This window comes from Penicillium odoratum (assembly GCF_028828045.1).
Source record: "Penicillium odoratum strain IBT 22623 chromosome Unknown utg000008l_segment0_segment0, whole genome shotgun sequence".
Taxonomy (NCBI): Eukaryota; Fungi; Ascomycota; class Eurotiomycetes; order Eurotiales; family Aspergillaceae; genus Penicillium; species Penicillium odoratum.
This window is the reverse complement of record NW_026643150.1, coordinates 1,094,905-1,116,022: the sequence shown is the minus strand read 5'-3', so window position 1 is coordinate 1,116,022 and position 21,118 is coordinate 1,094,905. Positions and strand designations below refer to the sequence as shown.

At 47.8% G+C, this 21,118-nt stretch overlaps 10 protein-coding genes across 10 annotated transcripts; 7 read left to right on the top strand and 3 right to left on the bottom strand.

The window, feature by feature from the left end:
• Positions 1-225: 225 nt before the first annotated feature.
• N7520_010640 (FAD-binding oxidoreductase) lies at positions 226-1,734 on the top strand (the record flags this gene model as incomplete). Its single annotated transcript, XM_057144573.1, has 2 exons — positions 226-523; positions 578-1,734. 2 exons carry the CDS (start codon positions 226-228, stop codon positions 1,732-1,734), a joined length of 1,455 nt encoding a protein of 484 aa, XP_056990327.1.
• Positions 1,735-2,540: 806 nt separating this feature from the next.
• N7520_010639 (uncharacterized protein) lies at positions 2,541-3,954 on the top strand (the record flags this gene model as incomplete). Its single annotated transcript, XM_057144572.1, has 2 exons — positions 2,541-2,663; positions 2,719-3,954. The coding sequence occupies 2 exons, from the start codon at positions 2,541-2,543 to the stop codon at positions 3,952-3,954; spliced, it is 1,359 nt and encodes a 452-aa protein (XP_056990326.1).
• Positions 3,955-5,386: 1,432 nt separating this feature from the next.
• Positions 5,387-5,849, top strand: N7520_010638 (uncharacterized protein; the record flags this gene model as incomplete). Its single annotated transcript, XM_057144571.1, has 4 exons — positions 5,387-5,397; positions 5,469-5,558; positions 5,614-5,700; positions 5,747-5,849. 4 exons carry the CDS (start codon positions 5,387-5,389, stop codon positions 5,847-5,849), a joined length of 291 nt encoding a protein of 96 aa, XP_056990325.1.
• Positions 5,850-6,100: 251 nt separating this feature from the next.
• On the top strand, positions 6,101-6,501 carry N7520_010637 (uncharacterized protein; the record flags this gene model as incomplete). Its single annotated transcript, XM_057144570.1, has 2 exons — positions 6,101-6,113; positions 6,194-6,501. 2 exons carry the CDS (start codon positions 6,101-6,103, stop codon positions 6,499-6,501), a joined length of 321 nt encoding a protein of 106 aa, XP_056990324.1.
• Positions 6,502-7,374: 873 nt separating this feature from the next.
• On the bottom strand, positions 7,375-8,616 carry N7520_010636 (uncharacterized protein; the record flags this gene model as incomplete). The annotated part of the gene is made up of 5 exons (XM_057144569.1): positions 7,375-7,694; positions 7,742-7,809; positions 7,859-7,976; positions 8,024-8,399; positions 8,449-8,616. The coding sequence occupies 5 exons, from the start codon at positions 8,614-8,616 to the stop codon at positions 7,375-7,377; spliced, it is 1,050 nt and encodes a 349-aa protein (XP_056990323.1).
• Positions 8,617-9,474: 858 nt separating this feature from the next.
• N7520_010635 (cytochrome P450) lies at positions 9,475-11,226 on the top strand (the record flags this gene model as incomplete). Its single annotated transcript, XM_057144568.1, has 5 exons — positions 9,475-9,780; positions 9,833-10,085; positions 10,132-10,250; positions 10,301-11,077; positions 11,128-11,226. The coding sequence occupies 5 exons, from the start codon at positions 9,475-9,477 to the stop codon at positions 11,224-11,226; spliced, it is 1,554 nt and encodes a 517-aa protein (XP_056990322.1).
• A 278-nt stretch (positions 11,227-11,504) lies between these two features.
• N7520_010634 (uncharacterized protein) lies at positions 11,505-12,852 on the bottom strand (the record flags this gene model as incomplete). Its single annotated transcript, XM_057144567.1, has 2 exons — positions 11,505-12,757; positions 12,819-12,852. 2 exons carry the CDS (start codon positions 12,850-12,852, stop codon positions 11,505-11,507), a joined length of 1,287 nt encoding a protein of 428 aa, XP_056990321.1.
• Positions 12,853-13,258: 406 nt separating this feature from the next.
• Positions 13,259-16,106, top strand: N7520_010633 (putative DNA mismatch repair protein (Mlh3); the record flags this gene model as incomplete). The annotated part of the gene is made up of 2 exons (XM_057144566.1): positions 13,259-13,505; positions 13,552-16,106. 2 exons carry the CDS (start codon positions 13,259-13,261, stop codon positions 16,104-16,106), a joined length of 2,802 nt encoding a protein of 933 aa, XP_056990320.1.
• A 1,397-nt stretch (positions 16,107-17,503) lies between these two features.
• Positions 17,504-17,991, bottom strand: N7520_010632 (uncharacterized protein; the record flags this gene model as incomplete). Its single annotated transcript, XM_057144565.1, has 3 exons — positions 17,504-17,649; positions 17,720-17,839; positions 17,895-17,991. 3 exons carry the CDS (start codon positions 17,989-17,991, stop codon positions 17,504-17,506), a joined length of 363 nt encoding a protein of 120 aa, XP_056990319.1.
• Positions 17,992-19,567: 1,576 nt separating this feature from the next.
• N7520_010631 (uncharacterized protein) lies at positions 19,568-20,819 on the top strand (the record flags this gene model as incomplete). Its single annotated transcript, XM_057144564.1, has 3 exons — positions 19,568-20,031; positions 20,082-20,337; positions 20,385-20,819. 3 exons carry the CDS (start codon positions 19,568-19,570, stop codon positions 20,817-20,819), a joined length of 1,155 nt encoding a protein of 384 aa, XP_056990318.1.
• Between the last annotated feature and the right edge of the window lie 299 nt (positions 20,820-21,118).

Sequence of the window (21,118 nt, the reverse complement as noted above, 5' to 3'; positions counted from 1 at the left end):
TTTGACCCACTGATCGTGTTTATGCTCTTTCCAATTGGTCAACTTCGGCCGACAGCTGAACTTCGGTGCCCACACATCATGTTCGTGGCTTGTGCTCTATCGACTATGATCAAACTCCATAGCGCTATTTTGTTCGTGCATGGACATTCCTTTGCCCCTCCCTTTCCAATTTCTATACTTTTAACAACAATCCGAGAGAATTCCCCTTGCCTGGATCATACCTCCATGGCGGCTCTTCAAACTTTCTTGCTGACTCTACTTGCAGCAGCTACGGTCGCAGGTTCTGATAACCTGAGGCTTTGCTTGCAGGAGGCTGTGACGAGTAGCGGCCGAGTCGCGTTTGCCGGTGATCTTCTGTACCAGGCTGTAGATGTGGACGTCTATAATCTGGACTACCCTATCACTCCTGCGGCTGTCACTTTCCCTACCACAGCAGAGCAAGTATCGGCCATTGTCAAGTGCGCCGCTGACAATGGATATCCTGTCCAGGCCAAGAGTGGCGGCCATAGCTACGGCAACTATGGTTCGTATCAATGCCCGGATCTAACGAGACCAAGCTAACCCTGGATGAAACCAGGTCTCGGCGGAGTCGACGGTGCCGTTGTCGTTGATATGAAGGAATTCCAGCAGTTCTCCATGAATACCTCAACCTGGGAAGCAACTATTGGCAGTGGCACGCTTTTGACTGATGTGACCAAGCGTCTTCACAACGCTGGCGGCCGGGCCATGGCACATGGCACATCCCCACAGATTGGAGCCGGCGGCCACTTCACCATTGGAGGCCTGGGCCCGACCGCACGGCATTTTGGTATGGCACTGGATCATGTACTAGAAGCAGAAGTGGTCCTGGCCAATGGCAGTATCGTACGGGCATCGGATACGCAGTACCAGGACGTTTTCTGGGCTATCAAAGGTGCAGCATCAGGTTTCGGGATTGTCACCGAGTTTATAGTCCGCACTGAACCCGAACCTGGCACTGCGGTGCAATATGAGTTCAGTCTGGAAATTGGCTCTACTGAGGAGCGCGCTACTTTATTCAAACAATGGCAGGCTTATGTCTCTAACCCGGACTTGACCTGGAAGCTTGCATCAACGCTTACCCTTGCCGTGGATAGTTTAATTATCTCAGGAACCTATTTCGGTACGAAAGCGGAGTATGACAAGCTGGATATCGGTTCTCAGTTCCCTGGCGCGAACGGTACCGCGATCGTCTTCGAGGATTGGCTTGGTCTCGTCGGCGAATGGGCCGAGGAAGTAGCCTTGGAATTAGGAGGCGGGATCCCAGTTCATTTCTACTCCAAGTCCACAGCTATGACATCGAAGACATTGATGAATAATGAGACGATCGACAAATTTTTCGAGTACGTCGATTCTACCGCCCAGGGCACGTTGCTGTGGTTCCTTATCTTCGACTTTGAGGGTGGTTACACAAACACGATCGCATCGGACGCGACATCCTACGCGCATCGCGATGCGCTCATTTGGCTTCAGACATACTCTATCAACTTGCTTAGTGATGTGACCCAGACTCAGATCGATTTCTTGGATGGTATCAATGAAATCGCTACGAGTGATGAGGCTCCGTATGCTGCGTACCCCGGATACGTCGATCCTCGCTTGTCCAATGGCGCTGAGGCGTATTGGGGTGATAACTTGCCCCGACTGCAGCAGATTAAAGAGGAGATCGATCCTAATAATGTGTTCCGCAACCCACAGAGCCCTTTACCTGCGTAAAGCATGGCATCTGGTGAGATATATCGACTGAGATTTAGAGAGTAAGTAAGAATGTATGTATTGTATTCAAGATGGGAAATTTTGCTGCCGCAGGTTAAATAGCTTGGATTCGGTAGTAAAAAGATCCAAGAAAGAGATTGAACCAAGTCAATTGACTCCGCTGGTGCCAAGTCGCTACCCCCTTCATATATTGAAGCAAATAGAGCAAACAGTCTTGGCACAAGAGAATTCTACCGTCACTCCCCTAGAAATTTGTAGAATGACTTTCATTTTTTCAATACATAGCATAAGGGACTCGGAAGTCCATGCTGGGAACTCGGAGGGCAGCGAGGTAGACATAGACGTAGTGAAAGCGTTCTCATAGCGTCAAATAACATGGTTTAAGCGCTAAATTTATGTCTTTTTTTAGTATGGTAAAGGAGCTATTGTGGGAGATAATAATATTATGGTCACAACAAAGTAGTTATGGGTGGCAATAAAGGTGGCAGAAAAACATTTGTACAAGTAATCTTCCTAATTTGGAAAAAGGAAAAACAGGAAGTGACGGTATAAAGTCTCTGGCACAAACAAGGGTTTTCGATCTGAGAAGATCGGGGGATTCTTATTGGACGGGAACAGGAGATAGTCACATGGACATGAAGAACCGAGGAATCAGGGATCAGGGGAAAGCCTGGATCATGCCAGCTTACCAAACTTTATTCTGCATAACTCGGAGGCGGTCAATCCTCAACATCTCACGATTGCAAACCAACAAATACTTGATTTTTTTCATATATGGCATCCCTGGACAAGGGATCTCTGCACACATGCCCTCAGCCGAACCATGCCAGTCGGTCGCCATTGTTGGCACCGGAATGGCTGGCCTTATCACTGCATACTTATTGAGGAACGACTCACGTGGTAGATTTGATGTGGAGGTATTTGAGAAGGTGGGCATGTATTTTTTTTATACTTTTTATGATTCAATTTCTGATTATTCTACAGCAAAAAGAATTGTCGCTTGACTCGGCATCGCTTACTGTCTCCACCGACTCGGGAACAGAACAGCGGGTGGATCTACCCATGCGAGCCTTTGCAAGCGGCTTTTACGACAATCTGAGACGCATGTACGACTATCTGGAAGTTCAATATGGTCCGCAAAGATTCATGTTTCCATTCTCAACGGTTTCAAAATCAAAACCAAATGATATCCATACGCGATTCATTCATTCATCTCACAACCATCAATTCCCCCCACTTCGCCCGCGAGGGTCTTCATGGGCATCGTGGCTTGCCGAGGCCCTCTACCTTTTAGCATGTCACCTCTGGATCGTCGCCTGTTCTTTTCTCATCGAGCCCAAACAGGGCGATGGCTCACCATCAGAAACCTTTCGCCAATACGCGGCGAGGATCCGCTTGCCACAATACTTTCTGAACCATTACTATCTACCCATCATGTCCGCGGTGACAACATGTCCCCATGATGCACTGTTGGATTTCCCAGCCATTGATATTGTTGATTATCAGGCGAAAACCTTCCGAAAGCCGCATTACACCGTCATTGGTGGCGTCAGTAAAGTTCAAGATAAACTTGCCAAGGGTCTGAACGTGCGATATTCTTCAGCGGCGATTAAGGTTGAGAATGTCGGCACCAGAGTCCAACTGAGGTGGAAGAACGACGAAACCGGCTTGGTGGAATCCAAGCTGTACGATCATGTCATCATGGCTGTCACCCCGGATGTTGTCCGCGCGATCTTCCCACCTTTACGGGAGGTGCTGACTGTAATCCCGACTGCTACCGTCCCAGCATATGTGCACCGTGATTTTGACCGGTTGCCGAAATGCAGCCAGGTCGTTAATGGTACCATACACTCGGAACCTGGTATTCCACCCCCTGAACAAATTCACCTTTGTTCCAATTCTTCATCAACCGAGTTCACACATGAGCATCTGTCTTCCGTTATTATCACAACCTCGCCTATTCTTCCCATTGATCCCACGAAGATAGAACACACTGTGACATTTACCCGAACTCTTCGTACTCCTACCAGTCGGAAAGTGACGAACGAAATCTTCGGCTCGACAAATGTTGGAGACTCAAAACAGTGGCGAAACGGTGACGGAAATGTGTGGCTTGTGGGGAGTTGGTGCTGGGATGGAATGGTTCTGCTCGAGGGATGCATCGCCTCGGCCCTGCGAGTAGCAGATAAGCTCGACATTGAGGTTCCATGGGCTTCATAAGTAAAGTCTTGCATCGAGCATAATTTCGGTGGATCAATTAAGGTGCATGATTTACATAATGAATTTACGTCGGACTATATCCCTGCCACCGTCTGTTAAAGTGTTGGGATACCGCCTGCTGCCGCCTTTACCAGCTATTCAATGTTTACGCTGTTCGAGGCTCACGGGTGACACGACCGTTAGCACTGGTTACAGTAGGATTGGTATCACAGACTACGTAATGGTGCGGATCGCTCCTTAACTCTGGGAAATCTTGCATTCTTACATTATATACCTGCGCGGTGTGTGCATTTGGGTATTTCTCGTCAAATGGGATATGACCAAGCCTGAGATGAGCATATGCCTGCCAATAACTAATCGTTAAGAAACGGCATTTCACTCAAAAGCGGAGACATGTGCAACATCTGTCGTATCACAACTTTATCGAACCGTCAAGTAGAATTCAGTACGGTTGCATTATCATCTCAAAAATCCGGTCTTGAAATGGAAGTTAGTAGAGTAACCTGAAGAACAAATCACCAAAGACGGCAATTGACAACTGAAATGAACTCTCCTTCAACCCACATGTGCAGTCAAGAAACGGAAAGATGCAGAAAAGTCACACAATCCGGGAGCAAATCGAGGATTCGAAATCCATTCCTCACCGAGACTTTCATGTGTTAAAGATATTGTGTAAAACAGGCAGCACTTAAAGCCTAATGATTCTCCGTATGGAGATATTTATGTCTGTAGAGCCTCAACTCTGTCATCCGATACTTATTATACTCCGGATATCCATTGGCAAATATGATCAACAAAAGATTGATTCTTCATGCCTGGGGTGAGATCATAAATTCTTCACATACATCATTTGCTAAAACCCGAAATCTTAAATGATACAGTAATCTTCATAAGTGCATTTGTTTCTAATGCAAAGCCCTTACATTCAAGCTCATCTGTGGCAACTGTCAGGCTCACGCCGTTAGCGACTCAGGTTCCCAACTTTGCTTGCGCACCATTCTTGCCATGGAGGCCAGTATGTCTATCTTTCCCCAGACACAAAAGCCACGGGAACTAACACTTTTTTAGTGTCCTGTCAATACAACATGCTGCAACTTCAATTGTGTGAATACGCTAACAGACAGCAATAACTGTGGAAATTGCAATGCACTTGTATGTTCCATCCTATGTTCTTGATTTCTAATCTCACAAATCACAGTGTGAAGGACAACAAACTCCTGGCTCCTGTTCAGGAAATTGCACAGACTTTGGACAGAGTATTACCAATTGTGGATCATGTAACAATGCTGTAAGACCTACTTCCCTTCCCTTTCCTAGATGAGAGCTAAGTCCTCTATTGACCTGGCTCGAGCTGATGATACCCTGAGTGCGCCGGAAAACGGCCTGCTTGTTGCTCTGGAAGTTGCGTCGACCTCGCGACCTCATTAATCAAATGTGGAGGTTGTAATTCTTTCCCGGTGAGTTTTTCATTTTGTCAGAATTGATAAAATCTTAATAAATTCTGACACAAATAGTGCGGAGGACTGCAACCTGCTTGTTGTAACGGAACTTGTGCAGATCTGTCATCCAGCATTCAACGTTGTGGAGGATGCAATACAACAGTGGTACGTCTAAAACTCATCTCCCTTCCTAATATGATCTCTAAATTGATATTCCCAGTGCAATGGTAAACTACCCGCCTGTTGTTCTGGCCAATGCGCAGATCTTATCTCATCTGCTACAAACTGTGGAACTTGTGGAACCAATGTGAGCTCATTTTACCTTCTCACGATAATCACTTACCAGTCATTAGTGCACGGGAACCGATCCTGCATGCTGCCAAGGCATATGTTCCGACCTTTCTTCTGATATTTCTCATTGTGGTGGTTGCAACAGCTCCCCCTGCACGGGAATGATACCAGTCTGCTGCTCAGGAGAATGTACTGATGCCGCGACCGATGCAAATCATTGCGGAAAGTGCAGCAATAATGTACGCGACAAACCCACATATCCTTTGAGGATCGTGCTTCTTGAAATACTAATGGGGGGACTAATAGTGTACCGGAGTTCAACCTGCCTGCTGCCTTGGATCTTGTTCTGATTTATACTCCGATCCCAATCATTGTGGTTCCGGTTTGACAGTTCCATGTGCTGGAATCACTCCAGCATGTTGCTCCGGGGTATGTTCTGACCTGAATTCCAGTCCCACCCATTGCGGCAACTGCAATACCGTTGTAAGTGCCAGTCTAATCTTCTATAGGATACAGACTTGCTAACATTGATAGTGTGGAAAAACCGCCCCAGCCTGTTGCTCTGGAAACTGTACAGATCTTACCTCCAACCCGAATCATTGCGGCAGCTGCAATGCACTTCCATGCATCGGAGTCAAGCCTGCCTGCTGCAATGGCAATTGCGTGGACTTGGCGAGCAATATCACCAGCTGTGGGGCCTGCACTGCACCCCCATGCAGAGGCGGGAACCCAGCCTGCTGCAACGGAGATTGCACGGATCTCAGCACGGATATTAACCACTGTGGTAACTGTATCTCATTCCCATGTGGGGGCCTGATGCCTGCGTGCTGTAATGGGACATGCTCCGATCTCAGCTCGGATATCAATCATTGCGGAACTTGCTCCACTCCTACATGCACGGGTATCCTGCCTACCTGCTGTAATGGAGTATGTGCAGACCTGTCTACTAGTCAGAGTAATTGCGGACAGTGCAATAAATCAGTATGGCATGATACTAGGTACTTCCCTTCAGCAGCTGACTAGTCAAGTGTCTTCCTGGCCCGGGTGGTGGCGCCTGTGTCAATGGGTTATGCATCGCCTGCCCCGCTGCCTCGCCTTTCTGTTCCGTAGCAGGAATATGTGTAAGTGTATACATTCAGCGAGTCTATCAAGACTAATCTTATGACAGTGTCCCACTTCATCGACTTGTATCGCGGGCGGTCCACTTCCCGGTTGTTGTCTCCCACTGAATGTTTGTCCACCGGCTTCCAATCCAAATGGGGCAAACATATGTGTGAGTAGCAGACTTAATTCTTGGTTCTATTGCGATTTACTAATTAGGAACAGTGCCCATTACCCTGCAGTCTTATCATAACGAGCAATGTCTGCTTAGGTTATTAATTTCTTTTCTATCGATTCAGAACGGTTGTGATTGATCAACATTGGCTATCATTGAAACCTTGTAGGTAATTATGCTACTTATGTCTAAAACTGAGTCAACAAATTGTGGAATTACTTCATATCTCGAGTTGTAGTGAAAAACTGGGCCCATATCCATGGCTCAGGTGCTGTATGTACTTTCAGCCCCGTCTGAGCACTATATAAAGTTCTAGAGGCTACGACACCAAGGCTTCCAAGCCTTGAATGGATCCTACACTGATGCGCATCTATTCATGAATCTGAACTGAAATTACGACGTACTTTTTGCTTATTAAGACCTGGTATATACCACAGTGACTTCCGTCCTAAGATTAATGCTCTCACCCCTTTTCCCAGGCGACTGCGGCTCGATGATAGCAGTCTGACTGCCAGTCTCTCGAAGACTTTCATGCCCGATATCGGTCTCAGTCTCACCTTGAGTGTTATCAAAGACCTTCCGAGCTCTTTGTGGGTAGGAAATCATGTTATAGTCTTCCCCCGATGAGCTAGGGAATATGCTCACTAAGAGAGGCTTCAAGGCTGGGATGGAGGCAGCGGTGATTGCTAGGCCATCTTCAACAGCGGCCCAGTAGAGTAACGGGGCGAGTTCCCCTACGGATACGATTAGCTGATGTCGTGAGATATCTGGTAAGACTTACATGTGAAGTCTGCCTTTGCTGAGAGGGCTACTAGGAAAGTTGTTTTGACAATGGCAGCAGCACCGGCACTGGTAATAGCGTTAGTAAGATGTTGAAATTAGGTCGGGTGATACGTACAATACGCCTAGACTCATAGCAAATGCCACGCCGATCTTTTCCTTTTTCCTCATTTGCAGGTTCCACACAATTGACCAGGGAAGAAGGGCTAGGACGAAGTCTTGAGCACCAGAGTATGCTGTGAAAGGTTAGTAAAGGATATGAGAGAGCGTTTTGGCAACTCACCTCCCACGAAAAGCGAATAGTTAGTGAAAACATCCGCCGGCCAGCACTTGGAAGGAATTGCGGTATTCCATAGATGCCGAGGATCTTTGCATTGTAAAAAGATAAAGAACGCTGTCAAGATGTTTACCAAATTCATCGTCACAATCACAAACCACAATAGTACAATCATCCATCTCTTCACCACAATTCGCAAGAGCGTGACTGCGAATGCAGTTTTTCCCAAAGTACACGCCATGACTGCCAATGCTTCCCCAATGTCACAAAGCAAGGCCACTGAGATGATGTTGTCAGGGTCGCTTTCGACATAAAGTAAATGTCGCCCTAAGCCCAGGGTAGTGGCGACATGGCACACGGCAGTGTATGCAATAAGAAGAGCCTGTAATACATGAGCGAGAAGTGATCAATGGCTCGAGTTAATTACTCACAGTCGCAATGATAATAATGAAATCGTCCCAGCCAAAAACCCTTTTCAAAATCACTCGCACATATAAACGAATACACACAAACACAAATGGTACTATTGCCATTACCCACATCACACCCCTCACTAAAGGGACCCTGCTCTCTTGCAGGTAAACCTCCTGCGAAACCATCTTGAAGACTCTCACATCCGCAGAATTGCAAATCAGGACTCCACTCGGGGAATTGAAGATTTAATGTAATTTTACCAGGGAAAATGCTATTCACGAAGACTAACGAAGTTAGAAAATATGACAGGAGGTTTTCCTGGTTCGGACGGGCCATTCCACTGTGGATCTTCGTATAACCAAACCTGAATTTCCGACCTAGCGTTCTCTTTCCCCTAAATCAAACATTCCTTCATACGTAGACCCCGAAAAATAGATGGATCTCAAATGTAAAGTGACATGGAGAAATAGTGGAAACACATTGAAAGCTCTCTAAAAGCCGAGTCGTAGCTACTTCGTATTGCTGCCAAATCTCGGCCCAAGGCGTTTCTCTCCGGCCAGATTTTCGCATTTGGTACTAATCGACGCTAGGCGACGCGTCCAGACACTAGTGGCACTCCTGTTGTCAAAATCTCGATTCATCATTGGATTGGAGAACAAAGGCATTGTAGACGGGCCAGGAAACGCCACTTGTAACCACAGGCTCCACAACCCGCCCTTCCCCGTTCTGAACCTGAACTGATTCTGTTAGCTAACTCCCGCCGCATTACAGTAGCTCGTACTTAGCGGGTAGACATAAAGCCTAGTGTGATGGACTGGACTGGATCGGGTCTTCGCATGGACCTCCTGTTTCATTCCTATGGAGAGTAATCAGAGCATTTTGTTTCGTCGAAATCTAGTGTCCCTCGTGGGTTCTCAACGGGAATCGTTGACTGTGTTTCCAAGGTTCTCCGCATTAAAATCCTTGGACAACTGCATCCTTCTGCATGCGATCGCCTTTTTCTTTTGCTTTTTGTGACACCTCTAAGTACTTTTGTGTAGGCCATGGCAGTGTTGGCTGCACTCCCTAGTGTGTGGGTCCAGGGCCTGTTCGCCCTGGGAATATTCTGTCTCACAAAGCTACTGTGGGACATATTTCTCTCGCCTTTGAGGGCTATTCCTGGTCCGTTCTTAGCGAAGGTTACTGATCTCTGGCGTGCTATCCATACACACCGTGGACGTGTCGATCTCAAACATCTTGAGCTGCATCGCAAATATGGGACTGCAGTGCAGATTGGACCCAAATGCGTGAGCATCTCCGATCCAGACTTGATCCGGACTATTTACACGACTCGTAATGCATGGAAAAAGGTACTTTGACATCTAAGTGGCTTATGCAACATCTGCTGACTAAGGAATGTAGAGTGATATGTATAGACCGAATGATGTGCTTATTGAAGGTCACCGATTATCCAACCTCTTCAACACCCAAGATGAGGATTGGCATAATCAGAATATCAAACCTATTCGTGGACTCTGGAGCATGACCAAGGTTCTGGAATATGAGCCGCTGATTGATGAGACTCTACAAAAGTTCGTGGACAAACTAGCCCTGAGATTCGTTGATGGACAAAATGCCGGCAAAGTCTGCCCAGTCGATGAATGGATTGGATTCTGTAAGTCAACTCTATCCATAAATCGAATATCTTACTTACGAACCAGTCGCCTGGGATGTCACCGCCAACTTCAGCTTCGGTCGTCACTACGGCTTCATTGACCAGGAAAAAGACGTCGACAACCTCATCACCGACTCAACCGCCGGCCTAATCTACTTCGCACCAGTATGTCGACCGATTTATCACCACAGAATACACCCACTAACCCAGGCCAGGTCTCCCAAATCCCCTGGATAGACAACCTCCTCGACAAGAACCCCATTAAGCGCATCGGCCCCAAACCAACCCTAACCGGCGTCCTCTACGCCTTCAAAGTCGCAGCAGAGTACCAAGCCCAGCTCGCCTCAAACAAGATCACCGCCGGCTCCGCAGGCGTAGCCCACACCCTAGACAAATACGTTCAACTCAAACAAACACACCCCGACCTAGTCGACGATCAACAAATCGTCAACTGGCTCATGCTCAGCATTCTCGCGGGCGGCGATACCAGTTCCGCAACTATGCGCGCCATCATTTACCACCTCGCCAAAGACTCAGTAGCATCTGACAAACTCGCCTCTGAGCTTAAAGCCGCCTCGCTCCCTCCCATTGCCCCCTGGTCCTTGATTCGGGATCTTCCTTTCCTCGACGCTGTGATCATGGAGTCGATGCGTTTGAACCCCGGCATCGCGATGATTTTCGAGCGTGTCGTTCCAGAAGGTGGATTCACGCTTCCGGATGGACTATTCTTACCTGCGGGAACGAAGGTGGGTTCGAATCCGTTTGTCACGGGAAGGGATTATGGGGTATTTGGGGATGATGCGGATAGCTTCAATCCTGATCGATGGCTGAAGGGGAAGAATGAGAGTGAGGAGGCGTTTACGGAGAGACACCGACGGATGAAGGATGTGGTTGATTTTGTCTTCGGTGGTGGTGGTCGGATTTGTATGGGGAGGTATTTGGCGATGTTGGAGATCAAGAAGCTGATCGCTACGCTTTACAACCTGTTTGATGTGAGTGATCAGGACTCCCTGATGGTTGGATTGAGCTAACTTTTCTGCAGATTCAACTTGTTGATCTCAAGCATGAGTGGAAGTATCGTGATGCTTGGTTCGTGTATCAGTATGATATGCCTATGATCATTCGTCGTCGTACTCAATAAGCGGGGTGGAAAGTTCGAAAGTAAAGTAATTATGACTTGACTCCTAGAAATACACAATTCATTTGCAAATTCCTGCACGCGCAAAGTCATACCAAGGATATCAAGTCCGACCCAAAGAAAAACGCCAGCAAAAACACCACAAAATCAGTCCACAAATACCCCCGAGTCCAATTTCCATGCATCATTCATTAGTGTAAGGTAGAAAAACAAAAAGAGACCTGAGGGAGGTCGATCGCTTCGCCGTGCGTTAGTCGTTGGAGATCTCATTCAATTCAAGATTAGTCCCTGGGCTCTTCTTGAACGCTATAGTCAGGCTTCAACGTGGCTTTCTCGTCATTTCGTTCGCCTTGTCTTTCCTCTGCTTCATCGCCAGTAATTTCTCCCCATCCGGAGCTTCTGCGACTGACCCGGCCAGATGCCATTGCAAGCGGGCTGTTCACCCCGGTAATACTGGCCGCGGTGCTGTCATTGCGACCGTGCGATGGTGCGCCACTGCGAATGCTAGCACCGTCACCTGTGGTTGCGCTTGGCTTTGTATAGAAGCTTCCTCGTTCGCCTGCGCCGTTGGCAATGGCCGTGACACCGGAGGCCGAGTAGACGCTAATGCGCTCAGCGCTAGCGAGTCCGACGATGCTAGGACGACTTAGTACGCCCTGGGCATTGAAAGTAGAGGTATTGGATGGCTCAACCACGTTTCCACTCAGCAAACTCAATGGCAGGCTCTCGCGACTTCCACCGAAGACCGAAGACGGCGCCAGGCCACGTACCGATGCATTGGTATCGAGGGAGTTTCTGCGGCGGCGTTTCGAGGAGCTGGCAAGCGTAAGAATAGATGCGTTATCGGTCAAGACATTGTTTGCTGTTGCCGTGGTGTAGGTCATGGATTGGCTGTGGGGTATGAGGTGTGGGGGCACGGCCGTGGCGGGGGAGGACAAGGGCGGGAACTGGTGCGAAAACTGAACTTGTTGGTTGCCGGAACTCTGTGTCGAGTGACCATGTCCTGGGCCATTGGGAGTGTGCTGCGTAGGGTACAATTGTGTTGAAGGTGCTGCCGACTGTACCGTTGTCAAGGTAGTTGCCAACGACCGGACTGACGGATTCGGGGAGGAGAATGTGCTACCTTCCCCTCCTCCATTTGTACTGATTCCTCCACCTATTGTCGCTGTTGTCCCTGCCTTGGAATATGCTGCCTCGGAGGGTGCAGTATCACCGATAGTTGATATGGTGGGGGCTGTTGACTTCGCGCCCGCCCCAGGGACATGATTCTCATAGCCTGAGTAAACCAGGGACGGATCGCTTCGTGAGCGAGACTCTCGACCATTCCTCTCACTTGATTCATATGAGCTGTTCGCGTTTTGCCGATTGATTGTCCCCGATAGTGGATAAGGGTTGTTGTTGCCCTGGGTCTTCTTCCCCTTGGCGGTACCGCTTCGCTTGTTGGACCAGCGATTTGTACCGGACTCGGAGGAGCCTTTGAAACTTGCAAGGCGCTTCATCCAGCTAGAGAATGGGCGGCGGCGAGCGTTGCGATCTATTGTATACATGTCATTAGTGAGTGTTTCACAAGACCAGGCCTTCTCCTGAGTACCTACCGTGCGCCCGTGAGGGCCCTTCAGCTGTAGCCATGTTGAAATCAGGGAGACACGTAAGAATCAACCCTCTTCCAAGTGCTGACAACTCAGCAAGTGCAATAAGTGAAGCTTCAAGGGAGTTCGCGCCGAGGCAGTTGAATGCGGGTTGACTGTTTATCCGTGCAGGTGACAAAGTAATCCTTGCGGGTCATGTGCCGCCCTTGATGTCATCCTGGTCTGAAATTCTCCGACTTCTTCAAAAAAAATATATCTGGCTTTCAACCTTTCTGGGGGTTTATATTTGAATTGTAATTCTAATTGGGACCCATTTTGGCAATGTGACAACCATGACAAAGTGGCAACGTTCTTGCCGTCATTGGACTCCCGCTTACTCCCGCTGTTGTTATGGAAAACAGCCTGTTAACCGACCTATAAACAATTGAGCTTTGAATGCTCCTATCATGTCAGCTTCCAGAGCAGGAATCGAAGCTCTCCCTCCGGATGTTGCTGCTAAGATCAAATCCTCCATCGCCATCACGCATATAATTGGGGTCATTTTGGAATTGGTCAAAAACGCCCTGGATGCAAATGCCAGTACAGTCCACGTCTCGGTGGACTTCAAGCGTGGAGGCTGTATAGTTGAAGATGATGGCGATGGAATTCCTGCGGTTGAATTCGAATCCAATGGGGGCCTTGGGAAAGCACACCGTATGTCACCTGTTATGAATTGCGGACAGCTGCTAACTCTCTGAAGACACCTCTAATTTCCAGAAGACTGACAAATACGGTCATCGGGGGCTTTTTCTATCCGCTTTAAGTGCATTGTCCTTGCTAACTGTGACATCTTGCCATCGCCATCAGCAGACCACGAATTCTGTCATATTTCATCATTCAAAGCCGGTTGCGCGATTGGTCCCTGCGCCTGTGCACCAAAACCTTCGATTCAGTAAACATGGCACATGTGTGACGGTGAATGACCTGTTTGGAAACATGCCTGTGCGCGTCAAGCGTCGAGCCCTTGCATTGGAGCGACCGGACGAGTTGGATCGAGAGTGGAATCATCTGAGATATTCGCTGGTTTCCCTCATGCTGGCCAACCCTCGGATCCTGAAATTGGTCCTTTCTGATGCCGAACGGGGCAAAAGAATATCCATCCGTCTAGATACATCTATAGGTGATAATGTGGCCCCGAGTGAAGTTGACCTCCGCCGCGTTAAATCAATTCTCGCGCAATCGGGAATGATCAACTCCAGAACGATGGATTCGTGGCATGTAATTTCGGCCAATATTCCTGATCTCACCATTTGTGTCGCAATCTCCACTGTGCCCAGCCCTTCAAAGAAGTTCCAGTTTATTTCCCTGGGTAACGATCCAGTGCTTCCGAGTAGCTCAAACCTCCTTTACAACGAGGTCAATCGCTTGATATCTCTATCTGACTTCGAGATGGCTGAAACCACTTCTCGCGGCTCCACTGCAACCTGTGAATCTCCTATTACAGGGCATTCCGAAGCCCCGAGCAATGTCAGTGGCAGGACCTGGGCAAAGCCTATAAACAGGTGGCCAATGTTTTATATACGTATCGACACCAGTACAACTCTTCCCTTGGATGAGAATGACGATGAGACCTCCCCGAACTCAGACAGATCCTTCCAACGCGTCACTGATCTCCTCGAGGTAATGATCTTGGAGTTTCTCAAGCAACAGAACATGCGTCCCCGTATCACGAATCGGCAGGAGAGAAAACCAGACAGAGTCCGAGATAGTAATTCCTCTGGTCAGGGCCGTTCTAGGTCGTCCTCTAAGCAACGTGATTCAGGATTGAGTACGGAAGAGGCTTTCAGCACCAATCTCAAACTTCCTTCTTTCCAGCGACCACAGTCGGTTGATTCAAGCCAGAATTTGAACAATTGGTCTAAGGTTAAGACTGCAAAAAGATTTGATATCCGCCCACCCAGAAATACGCATCGCCTGGTAGAACAGCATCTAAGTTTACCCGAGCGCCCACGGAGTCACTCATCTCAAGAAGAAAATGCCACAAAGTTGACATCAGATCCATCGCTAGAGTACAGGAAAGAGGCTCATTGGGATGAGATTGAAGTTGGATCATCAACGACTGACAGGTTGATCCCTTGGGTAAACCAGCGCACCGGGAAAACACATATGATCAACTCACGAACAGGTCAGACAGTTCAACCTGCGGTGTCTAGTACTTTTTCGATACCTAATCTACCGAGACCAGGAGACCAAGAAACGTCAAGTCCGAAAGCCTGGGTAGAAAATCTACTGAAAACATGGGACAACCCGACATTTGCTCGCACGGAATTACCTTTGCCAAGCTTTGGTCTTGAAACGGATTATTCTAATCTTACGACTTTATCCCGCAATTGTCTTCACGATATTTTGACTCTGGAGGCTTCTCAGGTTGCCAAGTTCAAAGGGAAATTACAACGTCAGAGCCTGGAGAGGGCCACCATCATTGCACAGGTTGATCAAAAATACATTCTCGCGAGACTCGAGGCGGCGCCTTCTTCTGGTACACACGAGACAGCTCTAGTACTGATTGACCAGCATGCAGCAGATGAACGCTGCCGCATCGAACATTTGTTTGAAGAGATGTTCATTTCAACAGAGTCGCCGTATCAAACTGAAGTTCGCACCGTTGAAATCAACCCCATAGCCTTCAAGATTTCCTCCACAGAAGCTACACTGTTTCAGAAATACTCAAGCTTCTTTCAAGACTGGGGGATTAAGTACACAATATATGAAATGTCAGGCTCCGACTCTACTGTCCTTGTTCATTTGCTGCCAGCACTCATTGCAGAGAGGTGTCGATTGGAGCCCGGTATGGTTGTTGACTTGCTTCGCCGTGAAATTTGGACAAACGAAGAGAGCGGCAGGAAGCCACTGCCTCCGGGGATAGCTTCTGCAAATGGCCACGGTCACGGTGTGGACTTTGACCACGAACCAGTTCTCAGGGAACCCGCTCCGCATCCTTGGGTACAAAAGATGAGTGGGTGTCCCCAGGGCATCTTTGATCTTCTTAATTCCCGTGCATGTCGTGGTGCCATCATGTTTAACGATCCATTGAGTATCGAGGATTGCAGAACATTGGTTTCTAGGCTTGCTCGGTGTGCATTCCCTTTTCAATGTGCCCATGGGCGGCCATCCATGATTCCCATTGTTGACCTTCGATCTCGGCTCGAACACGAGGCCGAGTCTTTGGATACAGGCATGACATTCGATTGCGATGACTATGATGATTCGGGCTTGGATTTTGTACAGGCATTCCAGGAACAATATGTACATTGATGTCAAAATATCATCAGATGCATGACAGACTACTAGGGCTTGTACTTAGACTTCAGTTTGCCACGCCAATACTTGAGAAGCTCTCATATGACTCTACCTATAGTGTGATTATACTTTTTCTCCAATAAACGTGAAACTCGTTGTATACAAAAGCAGAAGGGCTTGGCAGTGTTTTCCCGCCGAGCACCGCCGTCCCAAAATGGAGAGATGATATATCACATAATCCACGTCAAAGCACAACCCCTCGCGCATACATATGTAGCAAAAGACCAGAAACAATACAAGACGAAAACCCATCCGTTTCACGTAAAACGAATACAGAACTATGAAAACACGTATACTGAAACCTATAACAGAACCCGTGGACAAACACCTTAAAACCCTCAGCTAGTCACATCTCCCAAGGTCATACAAAGCCCCGAGCACACGAACCAGCATGAACCAGATCGACCACGCGCAACATCGTTCTGCAGACACCATGCAAGACCTGAATAGTTTCCGATTAGTTTCTTGCAGATCCATCTGTACTTGTACAACAATCCGCCCCGTACCGCCACCATATTGGTTCCAAACTTACGAGTTGACATATCCCTTGCATGAAGGCTCGTGGGGGTCCAATCTGACATACCATGCTTTTCTAGTAGGAAGTCTTGGAGGGGTAATATGCAAGGACTTCTCGCTAGATGCGAAACGAGATGCATCACTTGACCCCTCCTTTGGAAGGTTTGCCTCGTTACACATTTTGATGGACTGGGTGTCAATGCGATGCTTTTATCATGGGAGGTTTGTGTGACTTTTGTTTGTTTGAGTTGATGTAGTTGGCTGTAAAGATAAGAGGACTTGGTGGAGAAAAAGCATTGAATAGATAGGTGTGATGAAATCAAGAACTTGTCACTGCTTTGTACTCTATTTGCTAAGATTGGTTGAATGTTTCCCCATGAAACCAGCTGCTTGTAATCATGCTCAAAAACTCAATATGAGTTGCATAAGGAGTGTAGTAGATTGGGTATATGGGTATAAGGAAGAGGAAAGCTTTATCAAGACATAAATTAGATATTATAGAAGTATCAGGATTGCATGTTATGACCTCAACATCAAATAGAAGGCTCAATTATTTGACACAAAGACCAATATGGCCACATTGGTACTTTCTACGTCGAGGTAAATATTCTCTACTCAACATTTCTATTGTGTTCCACTCATTCGTTTGCAATTCGATCAGTTGGATCATCGATGTCCGTTGGCGGGGCATTTATTTCTGCGTGACGCGCTGAGCGCTTCATATGATGTGTTTTGCGTAATGATGGTCCATCGTCAGACAAGATCTCCGAATGCTTCACAGGGGGGCTGCTCGATGAGTGCTGTTGCCGTTTCTTCTTAGAAGTCTGCGGGGGGTGTCACGCGAGTTGTTGCTGTAGGTCGCGGCTCCATAACGGTAGGCTGATATGACCATCGACCGCGTCGTAGTCTGCGTCGTCAATGTCGCCGCGTTCGACTTTGTTCCCGGTATGGCGCCTGCCACACCATAGGCTGAACGCAGGCACTTGGTACATGGGTAGAACAAGCACGGCACCAGAGGCGTCGCGCGGGGGAATGATGAGGTTTTCACTCACGAAAGTTGGTGTTTATTTTGGTGAGCGTAAGTTGCTTCGTTGGCTTCCAGTGAGGCCCGTCTTTCCCATCGTGGTATTCAGGCTCCTCGACGACGTCGAGGTCGTTGCGCGAGTAGCCTGCTGGGATCTGGGATGGTCACGTTACCAATTCTGATTTCATTCCAGCTTGCTGCACGAGGGGAACCGAGCTGCCATAGGGCGTATTGGGCGAGGCCGTCGCCGAGTAGGACGTAGTTCCCAATCATGTAGAGCCAAGAAGGCTTGTAAAGCATTGCTTCTCGTGACCGCACGGAAGCTGAGTCGGACCACGGAAGATTGAAAGAAACGCGTGTTGCGCGATGTGCAAAGAGTTTGTAAGAAAAAAGAGGGTTGAGAAGCGCGAAGGCAGCGTTGAATAGTGCTGTATCAAAGAATGTAACAATAGCGCGTTGGTGAGTTTGGGGTATTGCTTGTGGTAGGTGAGCCTGTAAAGATGTCTGATTCAAGACCGATGTCCAAAAGAATAATCGGCCTTGTCGCAGTTAGGTCATAATGAAGTCAGACTGAGGGTAGTGAGATAATTTGAGAGTGAGATATATAGAGAGGGAAGAGAGAGGGAGAAAGCAGTCTCGATGTTTGACATATGTGCACTCGCTATTTAGTCGTATTGAGTCTACATAATGTACGATTCGGTCGTCGATTCTCCCCTGATCACTGCAAAGCGTCTGGATTCTTGCTGTGAAAGAATATAAACATTCAAATCAAACGAAGTGAGGAATACTTGTAGGAGGTCGCGCTTGGTCTCATATATGATTTAGTCCTGTATTAGTCGATCCACATGGCAGCGGCCAAGTCTACGGCTTCATATCTCTTCTTCCGGAGCAGAAAGGACAAACATTTCAGCTTGGTGCAGTGGTTAAATAGACTATCGGTATCACCAGCTGGATAATCGCTTGTCAAGTTGTGTTGCATTCATCATAGCTGTTCATATTAATCGATGGAGCTTCGGCTGTACCTGTGGCGTACCTGTCGACCGTCTGGCAGCCTGGCAGAGTGATGACTAGGAACTCTCCATCTCAGGAGTCTTACTGATAATCTTTTCTAAAGGTTTTTGAAGTAAAAATGTTGAGAGGCTTGGATCAGGTTGGAAGGTGGGATGATAATTGAACCAACAGCCCGAGGCCTGAGTCTGGATCCACCTCATAGAGCCCAGAAAACCGAAAACCAGCGATTTGGATTGACATACATTAACTCATTATTGACTAGATATACAAGTTACTGTGCTATGCACTTCTCACTTGCTATGTTGCCGCGGCTGGTTGGCTTTACTAGTGGCCTGCTTGTCTGCACCAAGCCCTCGGTGACAAATATTATGATCTACACTAATTCCATCCTTCTGAGTCTCACCTAACGGATCACTTCCTTCTCAGAATTTGCTTTACATCTTATATTAAACGCTCTTCTATTATCTACACTATTACTATTGAGTGTCGTCGTCCTCACTTTAGACCTAAAAGAGCGTCGGCTCAACGTCGCTATTGCATCACTTTGGCTATTATTAGAGCTCTCATACATTTCACATGATAGAAGATCGACTTATGACTCATGGTTGAATACAGCAGGCCGATTATTTAGAGGTGTCGGAGCTTGTATGCCGCTCACTATGAGCTGCCGGAGCTTGCTACTAGTATGAATTTGATACCACCGACATCCCCAAACATGGAACCGAACAAATTTGACAGTACTAAACTATCTATCGACATTTCTGACATGCCTTTCAACCAAGGATTCAGAATAATAACCTTCTGTTCTAGTATAGGTACCTTCTGCTCTCTCCTTCTCTTCCTTCTCTCTTCATCTCTCCCCAAAATGCTCCTCACAGTATCACCTCTCATCACTGGTCAGGGAACTCAGTGGGGTTCATTACACAAACGCCAGGAACCCCACTGGGTACAGCACTACAACTGGCGTAAGCATATGCTGGGTGCTTTTATTTCCTTTTTGTATAAGCGACCTGCAACCGAGCTCACCGAACACATCAAGCAAGAATGCCGGTTGCAGTTGATCCATCTCAATCCCCACGGAGCAACAACTTCCTCTCTCGGCACACCATGGTTCCTCCCCGAGCCCATGGTTGGGCTGAACAAAATCAAAGTCAACTCCCTGCGACTCACCAAATTTTTCAAAACCCATGAGAGAATCCGTGCAAAGCCGGATATGCCTCAAGAAGTTCGTGATCGGATCCTTGGAAACGCTCTTAATACAGAGTTCCTCCAGCACCGCCGCAGTGCAAACATCAACAACCTCCCAGCGGCGAGTTACGAAGGATTCGAGTAAGCATTCATCTCGTCATAGAATATTGATAGGCTAATATCTCTCACAGTCTCCATACCTCCACATTGGAGAAGCTCGGCACCCTTCCCTGCAGAGTCCTTCTCACTGAACAACCAGTAGAAGGCAGGAGTAGCCACCGCGTCGTTATGGTGGCAGCCAAAAAGCCAGCAGACCAAGTCCAACCAAACACCGATGACATCCGAACGCTGGTCACGTTCCTGGAGGATGCAATGGTAGATGGAGCACGAAGAGTCAAGAACCCGGTGCACCGGATCAAAGTCTGGAAACTCGACCACACCTTCCCAGTAAGTACCATCTCCTATTAATCTCAAACACCCACTTACACAATCAGATCCTAATGGTGACAATCTACCCTGGAGCTCAAGCTCGGGTTCTTTACGGACACTTCGACGGGGCCGCTCTGCAGGTCCAATATACCGATGTCCTCCAGTTCACCGAAGAAGGCTTTTACGAGCAAATGCAGGGGCTGCTTTCCTGGTCCTTCCCCATTTGCCTGTGGGAAACGGCAATCATCCCCCGAATGGGGTCTATCATCGAGGAAGACGAGAGTGACGATTGCTCCACTCCAGTGTACCAGTTCACTCGGAGTTTCGAGCCAACTCCTACCGAGAAGACCAAGGTTCTCGACAAGGTGGTCAAAGCGGCTGCGGTAGTGAGGGCTAAGGAGGCGAAGAAGATCAAACGGGAGAAGAAGGGAAATGGCAAGGGATATCACCGTGGGTCAAAGAAAGCTGAAAAGCAACAAGAAAACCGGAGGAAAGACTAAAGAAGAAAACCCAAAAACACCCAGAAAATCGATATAGCATGTTGTTTCATTATCATGTATTCCTATCATATTCATACTCATACTCATGTTTGGGGATGAAGTCAAGGTCCAAACAATCTTCCGAAGTTACCGTCAACCAACCACCACATATTCCACCGACATACCCCTGGGGTTCTAGCAAACAAGCGGGCGCGGGCTATAAGTTACCTTGAAGTGATTGAACTTGTAGGGGATCAGGTCTATTCTTGAGAAAACCATTCTGCGCGCAAACTTTGACGTTATAAAAGCCAAAAGGTTTT